Raw genomic sequence first — 25,895 nt, forward strand, 5'->3', positions numbered from 1 at the left:
ACTAATTAATTTATTATTTCTCATACCCTAGTTATGTGATTTAGTGAACTGTTATCTGCAGTACAGTGTGTCTTGGGTGAGTATTGTAGGAATAACAGGAAACTGGAAATCAGACTTCCTGGTGTTTCTTCTTTAACAGCGACATCACATTGGAGATCGTAGTCTTTCCCTGTGCAACATGTTCTTGGATGAAATGGCTAAGCAAGCTCGAAATCTTATCACAGACATTTGCACAGAACAGTGTACGCTGAGTGATCAGGTCAGTGTGGTTGTGTCTATTTTAATTCTTTGAAATTTTTCTCTGGTCAACTTTATGAATTTTTATGGTTCTGTTTCTTGTTTGCTTTTATTTTTTCTCTGCTTTGGGTAAGTTTTCTGTTTATAAAGTGGAAGGTGATTTGAAGAAGGCTTTTTAATATTAGAATTGTGTAGTTGGTAATCAAAGGAAGAATGTGTTATTTGTGTGATGAAGTCTCCATCTGGACCATAAGCTTATTTTGTATCTCATGGCTACTAAAAAGTTAGATTTTTAATTTGGAAGGGCTGTTACTTTTCACTTACTAGTTGCTGCCAAAGCATTGTGCCAAAACCATCAGTCAAGCAGTGAACAAAAAATCAAAAAAACAGACTGGAAAGAAAGGAGAACCTGAAAGAGAGAAACCAGGAGTAGAAAGCATGAGGAAAAACAGATTGGTTGTGACAAAGTAAGCCACCTCTTCTGTTCCTTTCACCTTGAATCACAAGTCAAAATGTGTGTTTTACATATTGAATGCTTCTTGCTTAATTTATGTAAGTTTAATTGACTGTAAATATGACAACTTTGTGAGCATGTGATGCTTCTGTAGCTTGTATAGAGACTGAATTCTGTTACACAGCAATAGGAATGTGTATCTCTTGAATTTATCCCTTCAGCTTTTTCCTTTCCTGAGCAGAAAGGATCCCCTGTGCTATAGCTAGGTTTCCTGTATAGTGGTAGTAATTGTTGTGGAAGTGGGAGTCCAAGGAGTGGATGGTGTCTTCGATTCTGCCTCGCTTTAACACTCTGAACTAAGTAAAGTACAGGCTGGCCTGGATGTTCTTGCTGCCAAAAGGCTGTTTGCTGCCTTCAGCTGCAGGCATGGAGTTGAGGCTCCAGTGCCTGTACCAAGTGGGGAAGGTTTCCTTGTTAGTGGCTATAGAACAATTGAAAACACCAGCAAATCAGTAACAGAACCAAAAAACCCACCTGAAAGAGGTAAGAGGAAAGATTAATGCATACATATAATAGGGGAGGGAGGAAAAAGTAGAAGATAATTGTTAAGAGAGATTAGAGGAGAAGATGAAAGAGTGATAAAAGTATGAAGAGGAAGGAAGCTAGAAAAAAGGAAACAATCAAAGCTTAGTGTTATGGCTGGGAGTACCTAAACACACACACTGCTGAAAGGGAAGTGGTTTTGCTACAGCTGCAATAACCAAACATCAGAGAACTGTAAATATAGGGAAGTTGAGGGAAGAAAACTTAATTGTAGCTTGAGATTCCCTACCCCAATATTTTTAGTTTTTTAGTAGTGGCTACTAGCAAACATTACCTGTGTTGCTTAGTTCAGCTGGGGAAAAAACCTTAAACGGACTGTTCTTTTTGAGGGAAAATTATACGTATTTTTATCTATCTGTGTATCTCTTGCACCACTGTGTGTGATGCAGATCAGTACGCGGTTGTAGGATGTATTCTTACCCAAAATACTTTTTTTTAAATAAGCTAGAAAAGTATGTCAAAGCAGAAAAAGATAATGAAAGGGTTAGAGCTCTACCTGCTCTGGAGACATCTTCCATCCAGTGTGTGCTTTCCATGATAATACGTACTTATGTTACATTAAATATTTTTCTTTATTTCTTGTTGCCTGTTCTTAAAGCCTGGACAAACTGCACACTGCACTTTCTGAGCTCTGCTTCTCAATCAATTATGTACCAAATATGGTGGTTTGGGAACACACATTTACCCCAAGAGAGTATTTAACATCTCACCTGGAAATCCGCTTTACCAAGTAAGAAATATTGTAAAGTTAGAAGTATTCATATACAAGATAAGTCTTTGCTGATTTGATGTTGGGGGTATTTTATTAAATGTACTTACTAGATAAAACTAGTTTTTTAAGGCAGATTGCGAAACTTGTCATTGTAGCTGGAATTTGACCTACAATTAAGTTATATGTGCAGACATAAACAATGGTCAAGACGTCATACTAGCTCACTAGAGCACTTCTTTGAACTAAGGCAAGGTGGCATACAAGTGACAATAACTTCATGACTTTATAAGAAGTCAGCTGTAATCTTCGGGTTTATGAACTTAGACCAGCGTTAGTCACTTGTGCTTATTGTTTAAATTTTGGGGCGATTTGGCTTATGGATAGGGGCTGAAGCCACAGGCAGATGGCTTTCAGAGACTGCATTCCTTTTTCTTACCTCATGAAAGAAATGAGACTTGTTAGCCAAACAGAATAAATGTTTAATTTGTAATATTTTTTTTCAGATACTTAAGTGGCATTTATAGAATCATGGAATGGTAAGGGTTGGAAGGGACCTTAAAGATCATCTAGTTCCAACCCCCCTGCCATGAGCAGGGAGATCTTCCACTAGACTATTTGGGGGGTTGGACTAGATGACCCACAGAGGTCCCTTCCAACCCCTACTATTATGTGATTCTGTGACTAGGTTGCTCAGAGCTCCATCCAGCCTGACCTTGAACACTGCCAGGGAGGGGGCAGCCACAGCTTCTCTGGGCAGCCTGTGCCAGTGTTTCACCACCCTCATGGTGAAGAATTTCTTCCTAATATGTAATCTAAATCTGCCTTCTTTTAGTTTAAAGCCGTTCCGCCTTGTTCTATCACTACATACCCTTGTAAAAAGGTATTTCTTCCAGAGGTTTGCAGCTTGCCTTTAAATAAAGAGTTAGTGTTTCAGTGTTACGAGGTTTTTTTGCTTACTGTTTCAACCTGCTCTGTTTCATGTGTGACTGGACTACAGCTTATTATTGTGCCACTTAATTTTGTAATAATACCATTTTTGAATTAGTTATAAAACAAAGGAGAGACTCTCAGACGTAAACCTGTGAAAACAGGGTTATTTGCACATTTCCACGCAACAACTAAAATGTTACTTAAATAAGCTGATGTTCTCCTCTGGAATAACTCATCCCGTTCACCTCTGATGAAGGTAGTTAGCTACCGATTTCTTACTTTTTTTTTTTTTTTTGGTTGTTCTGCTTTTGAAAAGCACATACCACTCAAAAGCTCAACTCTGAAAGTCAGACCATTACAGTCTAAACTGAATAGTACAAACATTTGTTTGCTGAGAAGACTATTTGCTTTAAGGACCCCCTGATATAGTTTGCTTGAGGGCCTGGTTTCAGTGAGATACTGAGTAAAGTCCGTGTCCATTTTTGTTAAAAAGACACGTACAGTCCTTTGTGCAGTTCTGATCTAGCTTGAAAGCTAGTCTGATGTATAGGACATCTTTCATTACAAGCCTGGTTTTATTTATAGTCAGAATTTGAACAAATCAAAGTACATCCTGAAATTTCTTGACTTTTTGTTTAGATAGAAATCGGTCTGTCAGCTAAAGGGAGATTTGTTTTTCATTAGTAAGATTCTTACTTACTTAACATGTACCAAAATTTTTAAAATTGTGTGTACAAATGTAACTTACAAGATAATTACTGAGGTATTAGCTGTTGAAAGCAGTGCTTCTGATAACTTTTCAAGAAAGTTATTTAAAACAGTTAAAATGTAATTTTTAAAAAAAGGATGCTCTAGCAAACTACCTGCATTACAAAAGAGACGAGATCACTCACGATAACTTTGTGATTTTTTTTTTGTTTGTTTTGTTTTTTAAATATTGTGTAAGCTGAGTCAGAAAGAGAGTTTAAATGGTATGGTCCATGTCTTACAAAATTTATGCCCTCAAATAGAGTAGGCATAGTTAATATCACCAGATAAACAGACATGCCTTTAAATTGTTATGTAAAGCAACACAAGACAGAAGTTTTGCTTTGGGTGTTTTCAATTCATACTTAATTATAGCTATACAATTTTTTTACAGACACTTCAAACTGAAACTATGACGATACCTTTTGTCAAAGAATTTTTGCCTTAGTTAATATGCTTTGAACACTTTAATACATCATTGCTCTTGCATTTCCTAGAAGTTTTGCATTTTAAAAGACTTCAGTGTTAATTTATTTACCAAAGCAGTTGTAATATTACAAGTCTTCCTCATTGTGTATTGCCCTTATATATGGGAAGAAAGAAGCTTTATTTAAAAAGTGCTGGGTGAGTAGTCTCACAGTCTTATGAAATTTTTTCTGGAACCGTGAATACAGTTGTCTTTGGCATCTAGAACTATTTTTAAAAGTGCTAGTATAGTATGTGCACTGATTAGAGTTTTGTAGTTGCAGTTTGGAGGAGTATTCAGATAAAAGCTTTGAATATAAAATCATTTTTGTGCTGCATCTTTGTCTCTGTTTAATTTTACTAATAAATGTGATTTTTTTTTTCCAATTTTTTTGTTTCCAAAAGGTCAATTGTTGGAATGACTATGTATAATCAAGCAACACAAGAGATTGCAAAGCCTTCAGAGCTGTTAACCAGTGTAAGAGCCTATATGACAGTCCTCCAGTCAATAGAAAATTATGTACAGATCGACATTACACGAGTATTTAACAATGTTCTGCTTCAGCAAACCCAGCATTTAGATAGTCATGGTGAGCCAACCATTACCAGTCTGTACACAAATTGGTAAGTAATTATATGAACACTGGTTACAAGTTTTTAGTACTATTTTTATGTAATTAAAAATCTGGAATTGGAGAAGTGAAGTTGTGTGAAATTTTCTGAAGTTTCCGACTTCACAAGTTTACTTCTCCCAGTACCTGTTAAAATCACTTTAAAGTTTGCCTATTGTGAAATTCATTTTTTTTTTATAGGTAGAGTACATACAGATATCAGTTGAACTATGAAAGTAAAATTATTCTGTATGCTTTGCTGTCCCTTGTCACACAAGTATACTTCATGTGTATAGTGTGTCTACGAACATGTGTCTTTTCATCTAAAACTTTTTCCCTTCCTGATAGGTATTTGGAAACTTTGCTACGGCAAGTCAGCAATGGTCACATAGCCTATTTTCCAGCCATGAAGGCATTCGTGAATTTGCCTACAGAAAATGAATTGACATTTAATGCTGAGGAATACTCTGACATATCAGGTAAATTTTGGTGTTTCTACTGTATGTTTGTGAGGGATAGTTTTTGTATGCTTGAATAATTTGAATAACAGTAACTCTTAGAGCATTCTTTTATAGACAGCATTTGTTAACCTTCAGTAGTATTTTAGGTACTTTTTATTCATGCTGCCTCCATGTCTTGAGAGAGCTTGTTTTTCCTATTTTTGGTCAAAGTAGGGTTGTTGGATTTAAGCTACAGGGATAGGCGTATGATGTGTTGCTGACTGCTGCTTCAGTTCTATGATGATACAAGTTCTTTTATCTAAAATTCTACTTTGCGGTAAAATATTTTTGCAATTAAAACACCATTGCTAGATACGTGATAGGCATCAAATAACTGAAGATAGAATGTTTGAAGTAGAACAGTTGGTTTTTTTTATTTCTCAGAAATGAGAGCCCTTTCTGAACTTCTGGGACCATATGGCATGAAGTTCCTAAGTGAAAGTCTGATGTGGCACATTTCTTCACAGGTTGCTGAGCTTAAGGTAACCTTGGGAAACTAGTGGGTGGGAAGTCGGGTAATTTTCTGTTTAAGCTTCCTCTAGGATATTTAATAGCTATACTTCTGCATGCCATCTTTTTGACATGACTGCATCAAAAAAATGATAAAGCTGTGAATTTTACTCATTGTGTAGTGCATTTGCACACATAGTCTATGTGTATCCCACATTCTTCAGCAACTGGATGAGCAGGACTTTATGCAGGCTCTGTTAATTTCTATGTTAGATACCCTAAGTTAGGAGTCAAGTCTCTTTTTATCATCAACAGGAGGAGAAATGTTTCTCAAGATGTCCAGGTGCTTGTGAAGTGCTTACCCAAGTCTCAGTTGCAGGTCTTAGCATGATAATCTCAAATGTATCCTTGTCATCTATAAGAACTTACGTCTTTACTGTGTGTGTTAGCATATGTTGTTCAGTTTACACGGATGGGAGACTTGGGGTCTTTTTTCTTTGTTAGTTTTCCTGCGTTTTAGACAGAGCTTTCCCTCTGACTGAACAGTATCCATTTGTTACAAATGTCTGTATTCTGGTAAATAAACCCCATACCTACAGCAACACAAACAAATGGTAAAGTTGGTGCCCTGAAAAAAAAAAAAGGGAAATATGGGCATGTCAAGGCAGCTAGTTGCATGTATATTCAAAACAACAAACAGTGACAGGGTAAGCAGTTGGTGCCTATGTAATTAACTCTTTCTGGAAAGAGGTTTTAATAAATTTAATAATGTGTACTTCTTTCCCAGGATAGTCATACTATTAAAATATCACTAATCGGCATTTTTTTGCTTTTCATATGACTTACTCTTTTAGTGCAATTTCCGAATTTAATTCCAAGTTGTTATTACATCTCATCATTTTCAACTAATTGTGATAAGGAGGGTTTTTTATAACTGTTCATGTGTACTATGTTTTAAAAATACACATGAATACTTAAGAGATCTAAGGAACTTTCCTTTTTTTCTTCAACAATTTATTATTATTAGCATAACCAGGCCTTTAAAAGTGTGTGTTTTTAATATAGCCCATGTTACAGTTTCAAAAATCGTGTTCTCTCTGTAAACATTGTGAATTTTAATGCTGCTGAGTTGCTAGGATGTATGATGCCCTAAAAGATTTGAAGCCTTTTATTCAGTGTCACAGCTTAAGGAGAGGGACTGCTTGTGCTTTCCAAGCTGCCAAAAGAGCGTGCAGCAACCCTGACCTGAGTGACCTGCTGAGTAGGATAATTGATTCCTTATGTCCATTCCAATTTTTGAGTTGTAGGATGAGACTTTCCAGATGAGAACGCTACGAGTTTAAGGCTAAATTCTATAACTCCTGGCTGTGCACAAAGTGACATCTGTCATCTTTCAAGTAAAACACAAAGCTGTTGGGGAGGTGGTTCTTGGTTGCTGCTGTATTTGTCCGCTTACTGTGGAGTTGTCATAATTCCTCAAAATTAGCATGATTGATACTGTAGCTCTGTGTATTTTTTTTAAAAGCAACTTTAAATTGTCTCTGAGATTTGTTGTTTTCTGATACTGCTAAGGATAAGCAGAACATAATGTAGATTCACATGCACATGACCATGTATTTGAAGGAAAAAAATAAAGTGATAAAATGTTCATCTCTGGCTGAGATGCAGTTTGCTTAGCAAGAGAACACTGAGAAACATCTGTGCTTGGGGGAAGGAAGCAACAAGAGGATAGAACAGAGCATTTATTAAGTAAGAGTAGGGTTCAATATGCTCGCTTTGCTTCCTGCAGTGGGACCAGGTGTTGGTTTTATATCTGAAGATTAAGACTGGGGCGAGGAGGGAAAGTTTGCCTCATTTAAATAACTATAAGTAACAGTATTCCAGTTTGTTCTTTTCAAATTTTAAGATAATATGCTGGTTATTTTTCGTAAAGCTGAAAGCTTGATTCATAACAATGTGTGTGGGCTATTGCCTTCAATCTGACATTGTGAAGAGCTTTGAGGGTTTTAAATTAAAATGTCACACATCTGCCAAGTTCTGACACATTGATTGGTTTAAAATTACCCATCTTGATTTCAGTGCAAACCAGTCTTGCTCTGGTTTTCAGCACAGAACTATGTCTTGTGTGTCTGTGTGCCTGTACACATGCACACATTCTTGGAGGTGGTTAGTTTGCTTCACCTTGTGTAGCTTATTTCTTTCCTTGCTTCTCACTGAAGATAAGAAGAATAAAAGTGGGAAGACTGGGTGAATTATGGACAGACTTGAGTTTATGGAAATAGCATGATTGTGACACAGTGTAATTGAATCTGAGAGGTCTAAACTGTTGCACAGATCGGCTTTGCACGGGCTACTTGACTGGGAGGTGGGAGTAAATGCAGGCCATCATTTATTTCATAGCACCATTATAGTTTAAATTGTGTTGTTTTTTTCTCATCCTGTGGTCACAGGAATATTTACTCTGAAATTTAATCTCCCTGCTTGCCAGTTGCTGTGTTTTGACCTGTTTTTAGTGTGAGTTGAAGCGAGTAAAATAAAGCTATTGAAGCAGTTAGCAGAACTATCAGAGGTCAAATGCTCTGAGATCCTTAGCAGTAGGTTTCCTGCAGGTATGTCTCTGAGATTTTTATATCATATATCTTAAATTATGTTCCAGGCTTATAGTGGACTACATGTGTAATGAGTAGTAGTTTTTCCTGCTTCCTCCTCATTGTTCCTTCTTTGTGCTGCCTGGTAATTAAGATGGATTGGAATGCATCCACTTGAAAAATAAAGTTATTGGAAGACCACTCCCAATCCACAATATCTTGTTTTCTTCCTCCATCTTTCAGTTGTTTTCTGCCTTGATATTGTTTAGTATACAAAGCACTAAATGAAGTCATCTTTAGAAGAAAGGAAACATTTTCTTAATTTAATGTTCAGAAGCACACTAGATACCTGAATTTTCTTAGCTGATGGTTGTCCTCTACCTAAAGAGAGATAATCATATTTTCCATTTCTGAAATAGGGTACTCTGCATTCAAACTGCAAAAATATTTTCTGTGAGAATAACGTACCTATTTCTTGCTTGAACAGACTTTAAAAGTACTACTTGGCACAAAAGAAGTTCCTCACCTAGCAAGAAACCCTTTTTGGATCTGACATTTTATAGATGTGATTATGCAATATCTGTAATTTGAATTGAAGTCTGATACATATTTGGAGAATGATTTCAGGAAAGTTATTACATTTACCCTAATGCTGCGAGTTGCATGTATGAGACCTGTTACAAATTAGAAACAGACACATGTTTTCTTTTGGTCTAACTGACATGAAGATATTGCACTTGAGTTTAACTGTTTCAGCCTAAGGTGTTGGGACTTGAATGAATGTCTTTGTTTTTATTTTATATTATAATGGAAGAAAATTTTCAAGTAAACTGTTTACCCTCTTCATTCCATTTTTCAATTTTAATAACACTAAATTCCTAATCCTTACGGCATAACTAGTAAAAGGAGCAACCCAAAAGAATGGATTATTTGTGAATCCGCATTTTTACTGATACATGTGTACTTTTCTTATAAAAAGCTGAATAACATGAGGAGCTATTGTCTGCTTTTACTGAGTTTCATTCCCTTGTTTTAAGAAGTTGTATACATTGCTGAATATAAACATCATGTTCCAAGGGGTATCAGATCCTTGGCTTTTTGATTCGGAGCTTGCTTTTGTGTAGAGCAGTGCCTGATGATAAAACTGTTGTTGTAGTCCCATTAAGAACACAGTGGGTACATCTGTGTTCCATGAGTTTAGTTGCCTCTCTACCAGACTGAAATGTCCTAAACCATGCATTCATCCTGGTAACATACTGAAATCTATAGCTGACCTGAATCCTTGCTTCTTTTTAGAAACTTGTGGTGGAGAATGTTGAAGTTCTAACGCAAATGAGGACCAGCTTCGACAAGCCAGACCAGATGGCAGCACTCTTTAAAAGATTATCCTGTGGGTAACTGGCAAGGTCCTACTAAAGATGCAGAATCTTTGTCCTTGTAAAGAAAATGAGAAAAATTAATTTCTCTGTATTAAGTGTACAGAAGCAGCAAAAGATGTATAAGCTCATATAAATTGATGCATATTTTCAAAATTTTCCAGTGTTCTGATGTACAGACAAAATGAGATTTCAGTGTTAATTAGTACACAGGAGCTGTAGTAGTGATAAGCTTTGAGCATCTTTTCAGGGATGATAACACATAGCTGTAACAGTAGTCTGCAAACCAGGTGCATAGCTGTAGAATACAAAACACAGGCTTTTTTTTGACACGTTTCTGATATGATTCCATCACAGTGTAAATTGTTGTATTCTTTGGAACCATTTTTTATGTGTAATTAACATAACTTTTTAACAAACATAATTATTACAAAGATACATTTTTGGCTTCAGGAAAACACAGAACTAGTGTTAGCATCCAGTATTATCAGCTGTGTGTAAGTGGGTTCATTCCATGAAGTGGTTAACAGGATAGTCTTCTACTGAAACTCCCATTGTCAACTCAGCTATAAAAACCTGCTTAAGCAGTGTTTATTTTGGCTCTCTTAAGGAATGCTGTTTTTTCATTGTTGTTGTTTCAGTACCTTGTGTTTTTTAGTTTTTTGTTAAATGTTTACTTTCTTTTTTTGAAGAATTGAGCTTGTAAACATCAACAGGTTCTTGCTCACTGTTGTTTTCATTTCTATTCAGCTGTTGACAGTGTTTTGAAGAGAATGACGATTATTGGTGTTATCTTGTCTTTTCGGTCCTTGGCACAGGAGGCACTCAGAGATGTAAGAAATAACTGAATATGTTCCGAATAATTTTCATTGTATTTAATTCAATGGAATGATAAGGTATTTAAAGCTTCACGATTTAGGAATGCTGCTTCTTAAAAGTTTGGCATGTGGGTAAAATGGCAATACTCAGTCATAACTGAGCTTTTAATTGCAAGTTAGGGATGGGGATCAGAGAAATGTTGCATTAGACATACAGGTTTTAGTTTGACCGTGCCTTTCAATGTTTTCTGTGTTTAGTACATTTTAAAAGCTTTCATTTCACTTTGCAAGCAGCTTGATTTTGTTTTTATTAGGCTTTAATGTCTTAAATCTACAAACATTCACATGCGTTAAATAAAAACTAATTTTTTAAAAATTAATAAATCCAGTAAAATAATGGTAGTGCCTAATTGATTATTAACATGGGAAGTACTTTTTTCTCATTTTGTATGTGTTTGTGTCTCTTAGGTCTTGTCCTACCACATTCCTTTCCTTGTAAGTTCCATCGAGGACTTTAAAGATCATATTCCAAGAGAGACTGACATGAAGGTAATGTTTGGTCCAAAGAGAGACTGAGTAATTTTTGGAGCTTACTGAAAATATGTAAGGGGCAAGACTTCCATGCTTAGTGTGAAAAATCCAAAAACAAAGAACACCCTTTTCTTCCAAAGAGCAGCATTCTAATGTTCTGGGGAGAAAAAACACAACCAGCTGATAGGATAAGCACAAGTCTCTATCTGCCCATGACTAAGCAATAAAGGGAAGAATACTGAGCTGTTTCATACTGTGAGCAGTATAACTGGTAAAATTAAATGTTTCAAGCACTCTGTGTACATGATTGGAGCTCTATGCATGTGATAGCTGCAAGTCTGATTTTGACCTTAAATTGAAAATTCTTGTCAAGCCTGTATGAAATGCTTGAAAAAAAGTTAGCAGCTTAAATAAGGTGCCTTGCTGCTAAATGGTAGTATCTTTCCATCCAGAAACCCTTGTTAGTACATCATGTGGCTTCTGGACATGTATGCACAGTAGCTGCAGCCTAGGTGGTGTTTTAGTATCTTGTTGCACCTTGGAGCCTATAAAGGTTCGCAAGCTTCCTAATGGTATTGTGGCAATTTGATTTGCAGAAAGCGTGTAGTGCGATAAACATTGTGCAACTCTTGATTCACTTTTACCGAAACAATATTAGAAATCTGCTCTTGAGCAAAGTATGTTTTTTGAGGGCTGGAATATATTGTTATTTCTGAACTTGAAGTTTACATTTTGCTGTTTACTCTTCAGGAAAGAAACTTAAGTTCTGTTGTGTATGAAGATTCACTACATAAAAAACATCCATCTTCTTTTTAAAAGTACACTATGAGAACAGTTCAGAGTCCATTGTGGTGGGCCTCATGATTTCAGAAGACATGGTTTAGTAGTCTGTCTGAAAAATGAGTCAGAGGTTGCATGAAGAATACGAGAAGTTACTGAAATCTCACACGTATGCTATTTCACTCAAAAATACAATCACCTGCTCTTTGAAACTTGCAATGCTAACGCACCAGCCATGAATCTTTGATGTCTCAGAAAACATTCGTATTCATACCACAATAGAGGAATTCTGTGGAAAAGCTATGGAAAATTAACTGTAAGGATACTGGCTAACGATAAAAATTATAGCAAAATGTTGCAAGTTGCCTTTGCACTTCTCAAGAAAAGCTTTTCTAAAATTCTCACCTGTAGTTACAGAGAAAATCATTGATCACCAAAGCATCGTGTTCCATTACTGAACTTGAGGAATCAGCATGCAGAAGAGATGAGAATGGAAGTTCACTGCTTACTTTGCTTGATATTTTCAGAAAGCACCTTACACCCTCTGGTATCAAAGGGGTGCTGAAAAACAGGGTGGGTTAAAGGCTGTGACAGTAATCATTGAAGACAGTATTTTACCATTGATATTTTCAAGATTATGGTAACAGATCATTTTCAGTGTCTCAGTGGATCTCTAAAGACATCACTGAATTAATTTGTGTTAGCAGATATGAGAAAGCGTAGTACTTGCTGCTTCTCTAATGGAAGTCACTAGAGTAATTTGTACTCACTGGAATAATTGGATGGCAAAAAAACTTATCTACTGCTAAGTAAAACCATGCTGAGGGACTGGTTCATGCCAGTTAGGACCGCCTAGTTGCCTCTGCTTCATGTAACATTTGGCTGTTTGCCTTCTCTGGGTCTGCTGTAGTTCTGCTGTGATTCTTAAATATACATATTTTGTGTGTGGTTTTTTTCTAGTTCAAAGTGTCTGAAATAAATTCCAAGTGCTGTGGTACGGTCTACCATCCTGGTGTTCACATGATACCAACCATAGATGTCATGTCTTGTGGTGTGGCATGATGCCATGGACGCTTGTTTGAGAGTGTATAATTTGCCTGGATAATGTTGGAGGACTGTGCGTGGAGGAGGAGCCAAACTTGTGTAGTCTTGTCTGTAGTACCTACTGGGAATACTGGGAATTCTGACCTGTGCTACCCCACAGCTCTGCCAGAGGTGTTTCTTGAAAGTAGCTTGTTGGAAGAGCCAGAACTGTGCTATAAATCTGCTAGCAATTAAGCCTTCCAGACAATCAGCAGCTCATTGTCTGAGCTTTCTTCTGGCCTTGTCACATACAGCAGTGCAATTGTAGACAGCAAAGGCTTCTTCTGGGACAATAAGGGAGACTTGTTTTCTTAAATGAAGGCATGTCAACAGACAGACCTTTACAAGGCTTTGTACAATGGGTTGGGAAAATTGCCCGATTGGGCATATTTTAGGACATAATAACATATTAATTTCCTGTATACTGAATTTACCAAACAAAGCATAAATAGCTTTAAAGCTGTGGATGAAATAAATGCTTTTTATGCAATGTTATTTTAATATCCTTGAAACTTACGATTTGTGGTGACTGGCAAAATGGGGATTTGTTCTCCTTTTATTTGATTATTTTTAATATTAAATTGTTGGGATGTCTATACAGGCTTTTAGAAACAGGCTGGCATTTGTTCCACTGTTGCTTCTTAACCATTTTGTTGGGAATCAGCTCCTGTCAAGATGTTCTGTAATTCTTGTAATGCAAGACTGTACTCAAGCTGATATATGTCCTGCTGACAGCATTGCACTGTGCAAACGACATTGTATGCTTTTCATATCAGAACTTGCCCTCCGGTAGCCAGGCAGAAGCATGCGAATAAGGATAGTCTGCACAACATCCGCTACGTGCAGCTGACCTACTGTATGTGACGACTTACGGGCAGAGTGTAAAACTTCTCCAATATTAGTGGCAGTAAGACACATTGCTAGTGTTTCCTGTAGTCCTTTGTATTTGGAACAAACCTGCTTTTGCAGAGATTCTTCTGAACTATAGCTTCAGATACTTTGTCCAAAATGTAAATTAGGAAAAGAGAGAACTGTGGTGAAGGTTTATTAATGGCAATAAAAGATGCAGCCTGGGACAGGCTGGAAAGTGGGATACGTTTCAGGATGCACTTAGTTCCTTTTAAGTGTTAGGGCCACTTAAGAGTTTAATTCTTGGCACTTGGAATCACTGGACACTGTATCTATGAAGTTTGAATGTTGTAAGATATCTGCTTTACTCTAATATTTCACCAGATTGTGACTTTTGGCTTTTGTCTAAGAATGCTGTGTTTGCAGATGTTAGCTGATACTTTAGATCTGGTAGAGAAAATCTGTTAGTTTTTATGAACAGTGAAGAAAGATGTAGAAAGAGGTAATTGGAAGTCAGGATGTTTGCTTTGGAGATAATGTAGAAAAGCGTACAAGCTTTGTTTGGCTTGACAGGAAGAAATTATAATCTAGCACACAAAGTTCTCACCCAGCTGTTCAGTGTGGGTTAGAAATAAAAATTTAGAGTCTCTTGTTTTAACTAAGTCTGTGAAATTCTTTAGTGCCTCAAACTCTTAATATGAGCATTTTAAACGTGACAGCAAAACTGTGCTTCGTCATGTTTACACAAAAAGCATTCAGTGTTGTCTTCTTTGTAATTATCTGTCTTCTGGTCCTCAGGTGGCAATGAATGTATATGAACTGTCATCAGCTGCTGGATTGCCTTGTGAGATTGATCCTGCCTTGGTTGTAGCACTGTCTTCCCAAAAATCAGGTAAGAAGTTACAACTTGAAAAATAGAAGTGTTTAAAAAATATATATATAAAAAATAGGGGGAGCAGAAAAATAAATGCACCCAGGCATGGAAGTGTTTAAAGTGCCAGGAGGAGACTTTTATATCTTGAGTCCTTTGTATTCCTTGGATGAACTCCATAAATGGCAAATAACGTGAATTATTTGTGCCTGCTGCCTACTGATGTGTTAGCTTGAGAATCTTTTCAAAGATAGATGAATTAATTTGTTGACCTAGAAAAGAATAATGAGTAGATGTTAAAGGAGTTTAATAGCTAATGGTGAAACCTGCTGTAATTTAAGGACAATGAAAATAGGACTCTGTTGTGAACGACTACAGACATGATCAGTTCTGTTGTACAGTCATGTAAAAAATCTGTCGCGTAAGTAGGCATTAGGAGCTGAATGCGCTTCATCAGTTTCACCACGTTGTGTTACCAGTGTGTTATGCAAGCGTTAACATGGAGCTTACAAGGGGAAAAATGGTAAAATTTTACCAATTTTACCCCCTGCAATCCCAGAACCAGCCAACATTGTATTCTTGCTTGCACTGCAGGAATAGTTAGCTGGTGTGCACTGAATCGGGATGACTTGGCACTTGTCTCTGTACAAGAGCAGTGAGTTGGGCCGATCAGGCACTCCCTGACCGCACCTGAAACTCCTGATGCCTGGAGTCACACCTGCCTGGTAAATGTCAGAACTGTACAGTCCGGGTAGTGCTGGAATTGTATAGTTTGATGTCTAAATACCAGGATTGCATCATGTGGATTGTGACCAGGATGCCAGGATGGAAAATCACTGATGCCTAAAGTCAATCATCTTGAGACCCTATAAACAGCAGTACCAAGGAAGGCCCTTTGAGCTCTTCTGGTCCACAGCAAGGCTGCACCGAGTAACTCCCTCTGAGTGGGATGCTTCTCTGAGTAACTCACGAGCTATTTGGGCTGATCTCCTTGAAACTCAACCTTCGCCCATTGAGAAATCATTTGATTTGAAGTGAGTGTTTCACTGAACTCATGGGGAATTTTTATGATTGTGCGCATTTATGTGTGAACCGATTCAAAATGTAATATTCCATTACTGTGATTGTAATAGCAAATTCTTTCTAATCACTCTGTACATGCTAAGTTAACCAGTGATTAATAGCTGCTAAATTCCTCTGATTCTCTTTCTCTCTTTAAACTGTGAACACACCCTGAATTGCTGCTAAACATATTCTTTAGACATAAACCATTGTGGTCTAAGGCCGGTTCTGGATGCAGCTGCACTTACACCCAGGAGTTTAGAAAGCAAGGAGGTCCAGTCCAAATCTGGTGATTCAACGGGAGGGTCTCCCTTACCCCTTACACTTTTACTCTGTATAAATCATCTTCCACTCAGAACCTCTTTTGATTTTGTATTCCATTGATTTGATAAGTAATAGAGTGAATGTTGCCAACAAACTTTGGAAGATCACATTTTCTAAATTTTCAGTGAAACATTTTCTTGCAAAACTTTTGAGTTATCATTTAAGCGACCTAACCACTCATTCGTGACAAATGTATAGTTCATGTTATAATCAGATAGTGAATATTTTGAATGCAACCTAAGTTGTTTTTTCTTGCTTTACTAGTAGTTATTTTGAAAGGGGAAATACAGCTAATTCCAAGGGTTATTTTAATATTCAAACTTAAGTGTCAAGCACAATTTCTTTGTGTACCTTAAAAGTAAAATGTGTATCTATTTTAAATACATTATAATACACATAAGTATATCTTTGGAAGACAGCTAGTATCTGAAATGGTACTTTAAATAGATTATTTTCATTGTGGTGCAGCTGTGAAATGTTTAAGCTAGGTGAACAGGACAGAGTTTCTGTTTATTTTCATGATTGGTTAGGATCTTGTATTTTGATTCTTACCTTTGCAGTTTGAAGTGTTTTGCTTTTAGTAATTCTGTATATACAGATAGAAGTACTGTATTTTACCAGCTGTTGACTTTTTTTAAACTAATCTTATGCTAATGTGTGGTGATGCTGCAATTTTTGAAAACACAAGGTTTTAGTGTGAATTGAGGTGAGTGCACATCACCTTCTGCTTATTTACCAAAGGGTCAGTGCAGGAGAAGCTCTCCTCATCCCAAAGCAATAAGTGGATTTACACCAGCATATAAAAATACTATTCTGCTCAGCATATTAAAGTCTTAGTAACTAAATGGTTAGAAGTGATAGGGTGGCAGTGGCTTGCCTTTATTCTCATAGATAACAAACTAGACATTTTGAAGCCCCACCCTGTGTCTTTTGGCAAGACTAACATAATGTGCCTCCTTTCACAATACAGACATTGAGTTGGTTGTTGATGGGTTTAAATTTCAGTTTGGTCATACATTTTATATTCTAAATTACCTGTTAGTTGAAAGGAAATACTTTAAGATTACTTCTTTAATTAAAGAACTTTGTTTTTGTTTTTAGAAAACATTAGTCCAGAAGAAGAATATAAAATTGCTTGCCTTCTCATGGTCTTTGTGGCAGTCTCCTTGCCGACTTTGGCTAGTAATGTGATGTCTCAGTATAGCCCCGCCATTGAAGGTAATGTAGAGTCAGCTAAATATTTGCATGAGTGAATTGTGAATTTTCTTCATAATAGTCCTGGTAGTTTCTTGAATACTTTTGCTTTAAATATTTACTCATATTTTGTAGTGAACAAATTTTAAAAATCAGTTGGTCCTAATCTGGGAAAGTTTCTATGAAAGTTGCTTTAAAAAACATTTACTTAACTCTTGTTTGAGAGAACTTTCTGTGAAAAAAGTCTTCTACTAGAGATTTTAAGAACAGTTGAGATACTGCAGGGGGCAATCTCGTCCCAATATGTGGAATTGCTAGAGCATATATTTTACATTAATTAGTGTGTGACTTATTATAGTATAAATGGTTTAGTAATCTTTACATTGGTGTTGGGTCACTCATACAAGGTGTCTTTTCTACATTTAATATGCTATTCATAAGCATTAAGCTAAGCATAAAATTTTGAAAGCAGAACCTGGAAGATGTAAGCTGTGAACAGAATTATATCCTACACAGTAGTTCAACTTTCTTATTAAAAAAAAAATAAATCTTTGCCTCAAGGAAATTCTTTGTATGTAATCCACAAAAAATTTCCCTTTCAGACAAAATGAAGTTGAAAAAAAAAAAAATTGACAAAACTCTTCCAACACACACAAAGTCATCTTTCAGCTGTTCAAGCTATTTCCTTTGTGTTGTGTAGCATGGCTCACATAAAAGACCATGTTTATTCTGCATCCATTTACTGGAGGTAGCATGTTTTTTTTTTCTGTTTTTTTTTTTAAGTTGCATTTTTTGATCCAGTCAAAATTTAACTCATAAAGAATGCGTAAACTGACTTCTGAAAATTTAAAGAATTAGGAAAATATCAAAAGTTCTGGTAGCCTTCTGTACCACTTAATGTAGTATGCAGATCACATTTTTTGAGAGACCCAAGATTGTTTTAAATTGGGTTAAATAACGTTTTCTTCAGTTTTCAGAGATCAGGGATTTGTTAACTCTAGTTTCATTTTAAACAGATAGTGTAGCCTTTTGGCAGTTGGGAAGAAGTTGGATAAATCTCTGATGATTTATTTCTAAGAACATGAGTCAGGCTAGCTAGAGGTTCTCCAGCAGGTTAGAGCTCATGCAAATTTGCCTTCCTCGAACTCCCATCTCTTCCGAAGACCCTCTTAGTCCTCAGGGTCTTGGCAGGCTGAAATAACAGCTAATTCTATCTTATGCCTTTTTTATATCATGTAGCTTAAATATTTCAGTGTCTGTGATTTCATTTATGTTCAGTAACTCTTAACATGAAGTCAGACAAAGCCTATTTCAAAGTGGGCTCTTAAAGCAAGTGTAGTTAATAAGATCTCATAAAACTGTGACTGGAGAGAAGTTACATCTAGAACTCAAAAAAGTCCCTGTTAGGAGTTGCTACTGATTTTATGAGATGTAGCCTCTGTATTATGTAATTCTTTAGTGAGTGGGCTCTTTTTTATTGAAAGGAAAAGAGTCTGGCAAAAGGAATATATAAAATATGTTCACTCTACAAAAGTAACTAAATAAACAGAATAGACCTTGTCAGTCTGGCCTTCCTTACATAATACTACTTTTTCCTGTGTTCTGCCCTTATGTTTAACATGTGGCTTTGGACACTTAATATAGATGCTATTTCCAGAATGAGAACTTAATAAATGCTGCTTTTTATGAAGCAAATTCCCTAGACAAATGCTGAATTTATCCATCAACAAGTCACAAAATTGAAGTAGTTTCAGCTTTCTAATCTGGCAAGACGTACCTCTAAAATACAGACAGTCCTTGGACAGCTTTAGCAATGTCTGTGTTCTCTCTGCCTGCTTCAGGATCAAGCCTGTTTCTTTCACAAGGCTCAGACTGTAACAGACCTGTACTTTTGTTCCCAGTAAGAAATCTGAACTGCTAGTCAAATACCAGGCTGGAGGACTAGTGTGACGTCCAGAGGCTAGAATAGAACACTAGTCTGCAAGAAGCATAGCCTTTTCTAAATACTTGAAACGTGTCGCAGGTTGGAAGACAACAATTCATCAGCCGAATTTCCTTGCTTTTTCTACAGTCTGAGACACAAAAATGAAGACACTTCAAAAACATATAAACTTAAATCAGCAGAATTAAGCAGAACAGGTGTTCTTGACTGATGTTCAAGGAAAGTGGTGATCTGTTCTTTGTTTTGGACTAGCATATTCATGCAGCAATATTTAATTAAAAATAGCAGATAGAGTAGGAGTATCAACTCTGGGGGGCTGCTGATGGAGATCCACAGGGATCTTTGCTGGCACCTACTAGTCACAATATAGACCACCCAGAAGGAGGTTGAAGAGTGAGGTGAGAAAATGTTCGTATCGTGTGAAGTTATTGAGGATGTTAGAGGAGTAAAGAGCTGCAGATAGATATTATGACACTGATTAAATTGGGCAATAAAATAACAGATAAAATTAAAGTAAGACTAGTGATATGCATGGGGAAAAAAATTAATGAATTACCTAATTTTTCTCATGTGCAGTGGTGAGGTCTGGCTGACCTTGCTATTCAAGCATGATCTAGTAGTTACGGTAGATGACTGAATGAAAAAATGAGCTCAGTTCTCAGCAATGGTCAAAAAGAATTGGTAAGAATCAGTGGCATTTGTATGCTTATATGCTTCTTAACTCCTTCAAAGACCTCCTCCTCCTCATACATTAGCACTTTCCCAAGGTACTTACCCAGGTGTCTATTAATTTTGTTTTAAAGTGGTAGATTTGACTTAATTTGGCTAGAAGAGATATCAGGCTTACTGAGGAGCAGTTCTTCTGGTCTGTTTGAAAACTGGTGTCATTTAATCACCTTTCAGACCTCAGAACCCTGGGTGAATTTTAGGCAGGATGTTACGTACAGCAAATAGCAATTTGACAGTTTTGTTCTTGAGTTCCTATAGATCTCTTGAGTGAATGCTGTCAGGGCATGATGAGTTGTTCATTTACACAGAAGGGAGAAAAGCAGTGAATTAGCTTGAAGAAATCCTGCTTTCATGTGTCTTTATAGCCTAGTCAAGTAGTAGTGCTCTCAAGTTTTGTAGAAACCAAATAAACTTCCAGTATATTCTTTTTCCTTATTTCTAAAAGCCACAGGGATCTTTGTCAAGTTGTTGTGACTATTACATTACAGCATTCAGAAGGGAGATCTGCACTTTTGATGGCTTTCCTGATACCAAGTTCAGTGGGAAGAGTACCTTGTTGTTGTGTAAGATGCTAAAAGTTGATCTTTCATTGTGACAAGTCTATTTACTCTTTTGTGATATTTTCCAAAGAATACTGTCATTTTCAAATGTGATGCTGAGGTAATTTGTATATGTTTTTGTTTAGGGCATTGCAACAACATTCACTGCTTGGCAAAAGCTATCAATCAGATCGCTGCAGCTTTATTTACCATCCACAAAGGAAGCATTGAAGACCGTCTTAAAGAATTTTTGGCCGTATGTATAACTTCATTTCTAGAGCTAGTTCTTCTAAAAAGAGGGGAACTCTTGCCCCCTAATGCCCCTCAATCCATTTTTATACATACTCTAGCTTGTGCAGTGCTGTCATTAAATTATCAATGTGTTTGTCATTGCCACTGTAAAGGTAACACTTGCAGTCAGCCCTGAGTAATCTTAATCACAAAGGTATACTATAGACATTTAGATTAGTATGGATGACTGTAGATTAACCAACATTTATTCCAATAGCAATTCCTATCTTAACACGAAAAATATGTATTGACTTCAGGAAGTATTTTCAAATTGAGGTGGAAAATGTAATATTAATTTGGGGTGCAATGCAATTGATTTTATATAAATCTGGGTTTGGTACGCAGGAGAGAAAAGCATATTGTTAATACAAGTCTGTGTGTAGATTACATTTAATCGTAGTCCTTTAGCAATAGTCAGCTGTGTGTGATCTTAGAAAGTAACAGAAGCAAATCAATACCAGTGTTACATTTTTTTTTTCGGTATAATTATTAGTATTTTAGCACATACCATCTCTTAAATTGTGTAGCCCACGACTGGAAAAAGAAATGTACAATGCGTGTAAAATCAAGATTGTGTCTAGCAGACTTTTTCCCATGATGTGTTGGACTCTTCAGTTTATTTTACTTTTTCAAAGAATGTAACACCAGAGTGTTTTTTGACTTGTATGTTTTGACGTGTCTGTCCATCTTAAACAGTAACTGTCTGATAGTGGTATGTTACAGAGCTATCTGGGGAGAGGAATTTTTATGCTTCAGAGTAGGTTGAAGATCAAAGCTTCTGAAATCTTTAGTGATGCTTAGAAAAAAATCAAAAGGCCTTAGGGTGATGGTGATGCATTTTAAATACATTTTCGTCTGCTGCCCAAGTAGAAACAGAATTTTTAAAGTGGCTCTTAATTAGCTGATACTTGAAGGGAAACTAAAGGCTAAAACGGCAGCTTTTAAAAATTTTTTAAAAATTATTACTGATTTTGAGTGATTCTTGTTTTTTGCAGTTTGGCCTTGAAATAGGAAAAAAAATTCTCTTCCTCCCCCCTTATTTTACGTGCCTTACAGACTTAGGGAAGTGGGATAATGGTAACTTTCTGTAACTAGAAGTCCACAGAAATAGTTTGGGGTTTTTTTTCCTTTTTTTTTTTTTTTTTCCTTAAAAGGGTCTTTCATTTCTGGAAATTCATTGCATTTTGTAAAACAAAAAAAACTTTGGCCATTGACCTTGTCTAATGCAACTGCTGGCTGTAAAAGATAAAAGAGAAATGGTTGTGTCAAGTTGCATACATTTGACAAGTGAAGGAAACCAGTAGAGTTTCATGTGATAAAAACACTTTTGGTATGAGGTTTGCCTTTTTTTCAGTGCTTACGAACTGGTTTCAGACCACTGCTTTTACTTCACAGACTATGATTTGATGGTTCAGATATTTTGATAATCTTTCTTTTCTAACACCTTTTATATATGACTTATTGTTAGTCTGAAAGAAAAACATTTCTTTTAAGAAGAAAATGTACTGCTGGTGAAGATTTGCTTTCCTGTCAAAGTTAATTAAATACAGAAAAAACTTAACTAGGTTATTAAATACTGGTGAACATGTGCTAAGATTCTTTTGAAGTATACACATTCATTTTATATTATAAATTGATTAATGAGAATGTGATCAAGAAGAATGTTGATTTAGATTTTAAAGTTAACGTTTAAGTTAAAATCCATTTCTAGTGAATGTGTGGTTTAGACACATTGTCATTGCTTAGTGTGAGGGTATAAATGATGATTGTACATTTGAAAGTTCAAAAGAGTTGTTTTTCAAATTTCTGTGAGGCATGAAAACATGGGTTATCGGTGCATGTCTTTTACTGTATTCTGTCACCCTGAGCTTGTAAATTCCAAAGTACATGTTACAAGGTTTATAAGATATCTTTTAAAACTAATATTGTAGGGTTGCTTATGGTCTAATAAAATATTACTGATTTACATTTAGGATGACATTTTTTCAATTAAAAATATAGTTTAGGAAGTAAAACTTAATTAGTCCTTCTATTGCAAAATAGGTATAACTTCAAACAATAGCAACTCCAATCACTTTAAATCTTACCAAAATGCAGTAAATTTACATACATTTTGGGAATGACAGAGGAAGTAAGATCTCGATCCCATGGAAGTTCTGTTGTTGATTTCAGTAGACGTTATAATGGTCAACCAATTATTACAACCAAAAGTTCTTTGCAATAAATTAAATCACTTTTTGTATTAAAAGAGCACATTGCTTATTAAACACTGCTAGAAATAAACAGAAATGGCTCACTGAGACTAAATGTCAGTGATGGTTCGTGCATTCAGGATTACTTTCCTTTGTAGTTACTAGTACACCGCAGTGTCTGTGGGCTAGGTTATTGATTTCTTCAGAGAAGTTGTGTGTGTGTGTGTATATAGAAAAATAGCAGAAGTCGATCAATGCATTGTTTTATTTATTGCTTTGAAATACTCATTTTTATGTAGCTTGCATCGTCTAGTCTGCTGAAGATTGGCCAGGAGACGGACAAAACTACTACAAGGAACAGAGAATCTGTTTACCTACTACTAGACATGGTAAGCGTTTGTTTATTTTATGTGATATTAACTTAAGGAATAGGCTCCACATTGCATCATTCAGCAAGGGGATTTTGGGTGTCTCCTTGTATGTTGTAGCTCATCAACCAGTGGAAATAATTTTTTTACGTCATTCTTCCTAGCATTCTAATGTTGGAAATTTAACTTTTTTCGTTGCCCCAACACACACGTTTTTACTGTCATCCTTTGTTGCCTAGAGCATTGTATCACATTGTTCAGATCCTTTTCGTTGATCATTTAGTACATACAATATTAAAATGAAATTTCATATTAAAGAAGTGCTTTTCAGAGTGTGTGTGGGAAAATCGTCTCTGCTTGGAGGTTTTCCTTTCAGTATTCTGTGCCTTTTGAAAGTGGCTGCAGTGCTGTATGACTATAGGAAAGCTAAATGACTAGCTTTGAGAAGGGGTGAGTTTATAGCAATGTGTTTCTCCTCAGTGTTTACACTTTGTATTATTTCTTTTTGCTATGAAATGTGTGAGTGGTGGTGTGGTGCAGACCAGTAGTATCTCCATGAAATAGATTATCAGCAGCAGACTCTAGAAGGTGTACTGCAAAACCTTGTGTTTCTGGTATTTTTCAGATAGTGCAGGAGTCTCCATTCCTGACAATGGATCTCTTGGAGTCTTGTTTCCCTTATGTCTTGCTGAGAAATGCATACCATGCTGTCTACAAACAAAGTATCACATCCTCTGCCTAAGTATCTACTTACTGGACGTAAGACGTAGCACGCATCTATGTGGCCTCAGTTTTATCTGTAAACTGTGGAGCTATTTTACTTTATGGCCTGATGAACAGTTTTGTGGATTATAAACTTTTTCCATAAAGTTGTATTCTGATCAGTGCTTTCTTAATATGGTTGTACTACAATATAAGCTTGGTTGATTTTAGGTTGCACATTCATGGAAAAATCTTTTTTCTCATTTCTTCCTTGGTTTTTTTTTTTTTAATTTAGAGCATTGGTTATGTTTAAAAACTACTACAGCTATATGTTTTTTGATATTGATCATGCAAAACAGAAATTGCTTGTTTATTTCCCAGAAGAAAAATGTATTTAGTGATTATTTTAGATAGCATAGCTTTCATCTGTGTGTAAATTATTTCATATAGGGAGAGTTATAATCTTGTACCTATTGTTCTTATTGAAAACAAATATTGGATGTGCATTTCTGTGGAGTAATTACAACATTTCTAGTTTTATTTTGAAACATTCACCAATCTACATACTGTGACACTATCTAATGTTAAAAATGTTATAGGACTGCTTATGCTTCAGACAGGAGTCCTCTCCTGATACTCTTAAACAACAGCAAGTGGTGTTGTTTGTATAAAGCATAGTGGAAATTTTTTTTAAACTAACTTCTGTGGTGCCCTGTTGGCATTAACACTACCATTGTACCTTGCTGTATAATAAACATTCTTACACATTTATCACGTTGATAAAATGTTAGCCCTTAACCACTTTTTATATGTTTTAGATTTTTGAAATTCAAGTGTACCTTCCATAACATACAATTAACACTAGACTGTATTATCTGTAGGTGAATTATTTTTAATATAAATGTTATCCTAGTATTTTAAGCTTAACTATGCTGTTGTGCATTGATTTACATCTCACAGTTCATTAAATATCAATCCTTAGAGCTTTGATGTGAAGACTTCTTTTAATCCTTCACCTTTTGGCTTCTGCAATAGTGAATCTTGTAAAAACTTGGAGGAAGGAATTAAAAACAATGTAAAAAGTGTCAGTTTAGTGCCATTATCCTTTAAATCTTAATTTTGCATAATAAAGCGAGAAAAGCATTTCTATAGTATGTAGCGATGCCAGTTGTACCCATAGAAATAAGTGTATTGTTAAAGTATAAAACTTGAAATAATCATAAAGCAGGAGAGTGTTGCTAAGACCGTAACATCAGACGTTACTGAGACAGATGTATAATAGGCATTTTTTTATCAATCGCGCAAATAGGCACACAAGATAGCATTGGCTCATTTAGCCTAAAAGCTGACCAGATGGTTGTGCTCTTTAATCCACAGCATATAAAAGCTATGTGTTTTCTAACAGGCTCTGGACATTGTATAGAGCCCCTGTTCTTGATGCAACTTATGTGCATGCTAGTAACTTTTTCTGTTATGAAAGAACTGTTGTGTGCTCAGTTACAATAGCTTCCCCTGTCCGGAGGAAAAAAGTACTGGAATAAAGTTGTCCCAAGGAAGTAAGACAGTACATCCATATTTTTCCTAATTACACATTTTATGTTATAACCATAGAACTGTTTTTAAACTGATAATTTAATACCATAATGAAGAAGTTTATACATAAAGAAGTTAGATCAAATGTGAGACTAAGAGTTGTATTCTGTAATATTTATAATCTAGTATGTTCAAATATCTATGTTTTAATTAAGATTTTTATTGTAATGTAGCCTTTTGTGGAAAAATAATGCCTGTTTTCAAGACTGACTCTTGAAAAACTCAAGTTTAAGAAATAACCTATTTTATGTCTTAAATCTTTTTAAGTACTAAGGAATTGTATTTGGTTGTTTACCTTGAATCTCTGTCAGCTTTCCACTGTCTGAGGTGAAAATAGGTAATCTCTAGAAAACA

General features: G+C 35.9%; 1 protein-coding gene across 7 annotated transcripts in view; it reads left to right on the forward strand.

Moving 5' to 3' along the window:
- The window catches only part of NCKAP1 (NCK associated protein 1), a 63,430-nt gene extending 37,773 nt beyond the window's left edge, over nucleotides 1-25,657 (forward strand). For 4 of the 7 annotated variants that reach the window (XM_075430421.1, XM_075430422.1, XM_075430423.1 and 1 more), the window contains 14 exons: nucleotides 140-259; nucleotides 565-704; nucleotides 1,893-2,024; nucleotides 4,554-4,772; nucleotides 5,108-5,238; nucleotides 5,644-5,741; nucleotides 9,594-9,687; nucleotides 10,424-10,506; nucleotides 10,960-11,040; nucleotides 14,533-14,626; nucleotides 17,093-17,209; nucleotides 20,542-20,651; nucleotides 23,178-23,267; nucleotides 23,872-25,656. In XM_075430421.1, coding sequence (XP_075286536.1) covers nucleotides 140-259; nucleotides 565-704; nucleotides 1,893-2,024; nucleotides 4,554-4,772; nucleotides 5,108-5,238; nucleotides 5,644-5,741; nucleotides 9,594-9,687; nucleotides 10,424-10,506; nucleotides 10,960-11,040; nucleotides 14,533-14,626; nucleotides 17,093-17,209; nucleotides 20,542-20,651; nucleotides 23,178-23,267; nucleotides 23,872-23,988 — 1,626 coding nt within the window. In that variant the 3' untranslated portion in view covers nucleotides 23,989-25,656. Of the gene's footprint in view, nucleotides 1-139; nucleotides 260-564; nucleotides 705-1,892; nucleotides 2,025-4,553; nucleotides 4,773-5,107; nucleotides 5,239-5,643; nucleotides 5,742-9,593; nucleotides 9,688-10,423; nucleotides 10,507-10,959; nucleotides 11,041-12,213; nucleotides 12,376-14,532; nucleotides 14,627-17,092; nucleotides 17,210-20,541; nucleotides 20,652-23,177; nucleotides 23,268-23,871 lie in introns of all 7 variants that reach the window. The other 3 variants (XM_075430418.1, XM_075430419.1, XM_075430420.1) reach the window with 1 other exon arrangement.
- Nucleotides 25,658-25,895: the final 238 nt, after the last annotated feature.

This window comes from Opisthocomus hoazin, chromosome 9 (genome assembly GCF_030867145.1).
Source record: "Opisthocomus hoazin isolate bOpiHoa1 chromosome 9, bOpiHoa1.hap1, whole genome shotgun sequence".
Lineage (NCBI taxonomy): Eukaryota > Metazoa > Chordata > Aves > Opisthocomiformes > Opisthocomidae > Opisthocomus > Opisthocomus hoazin.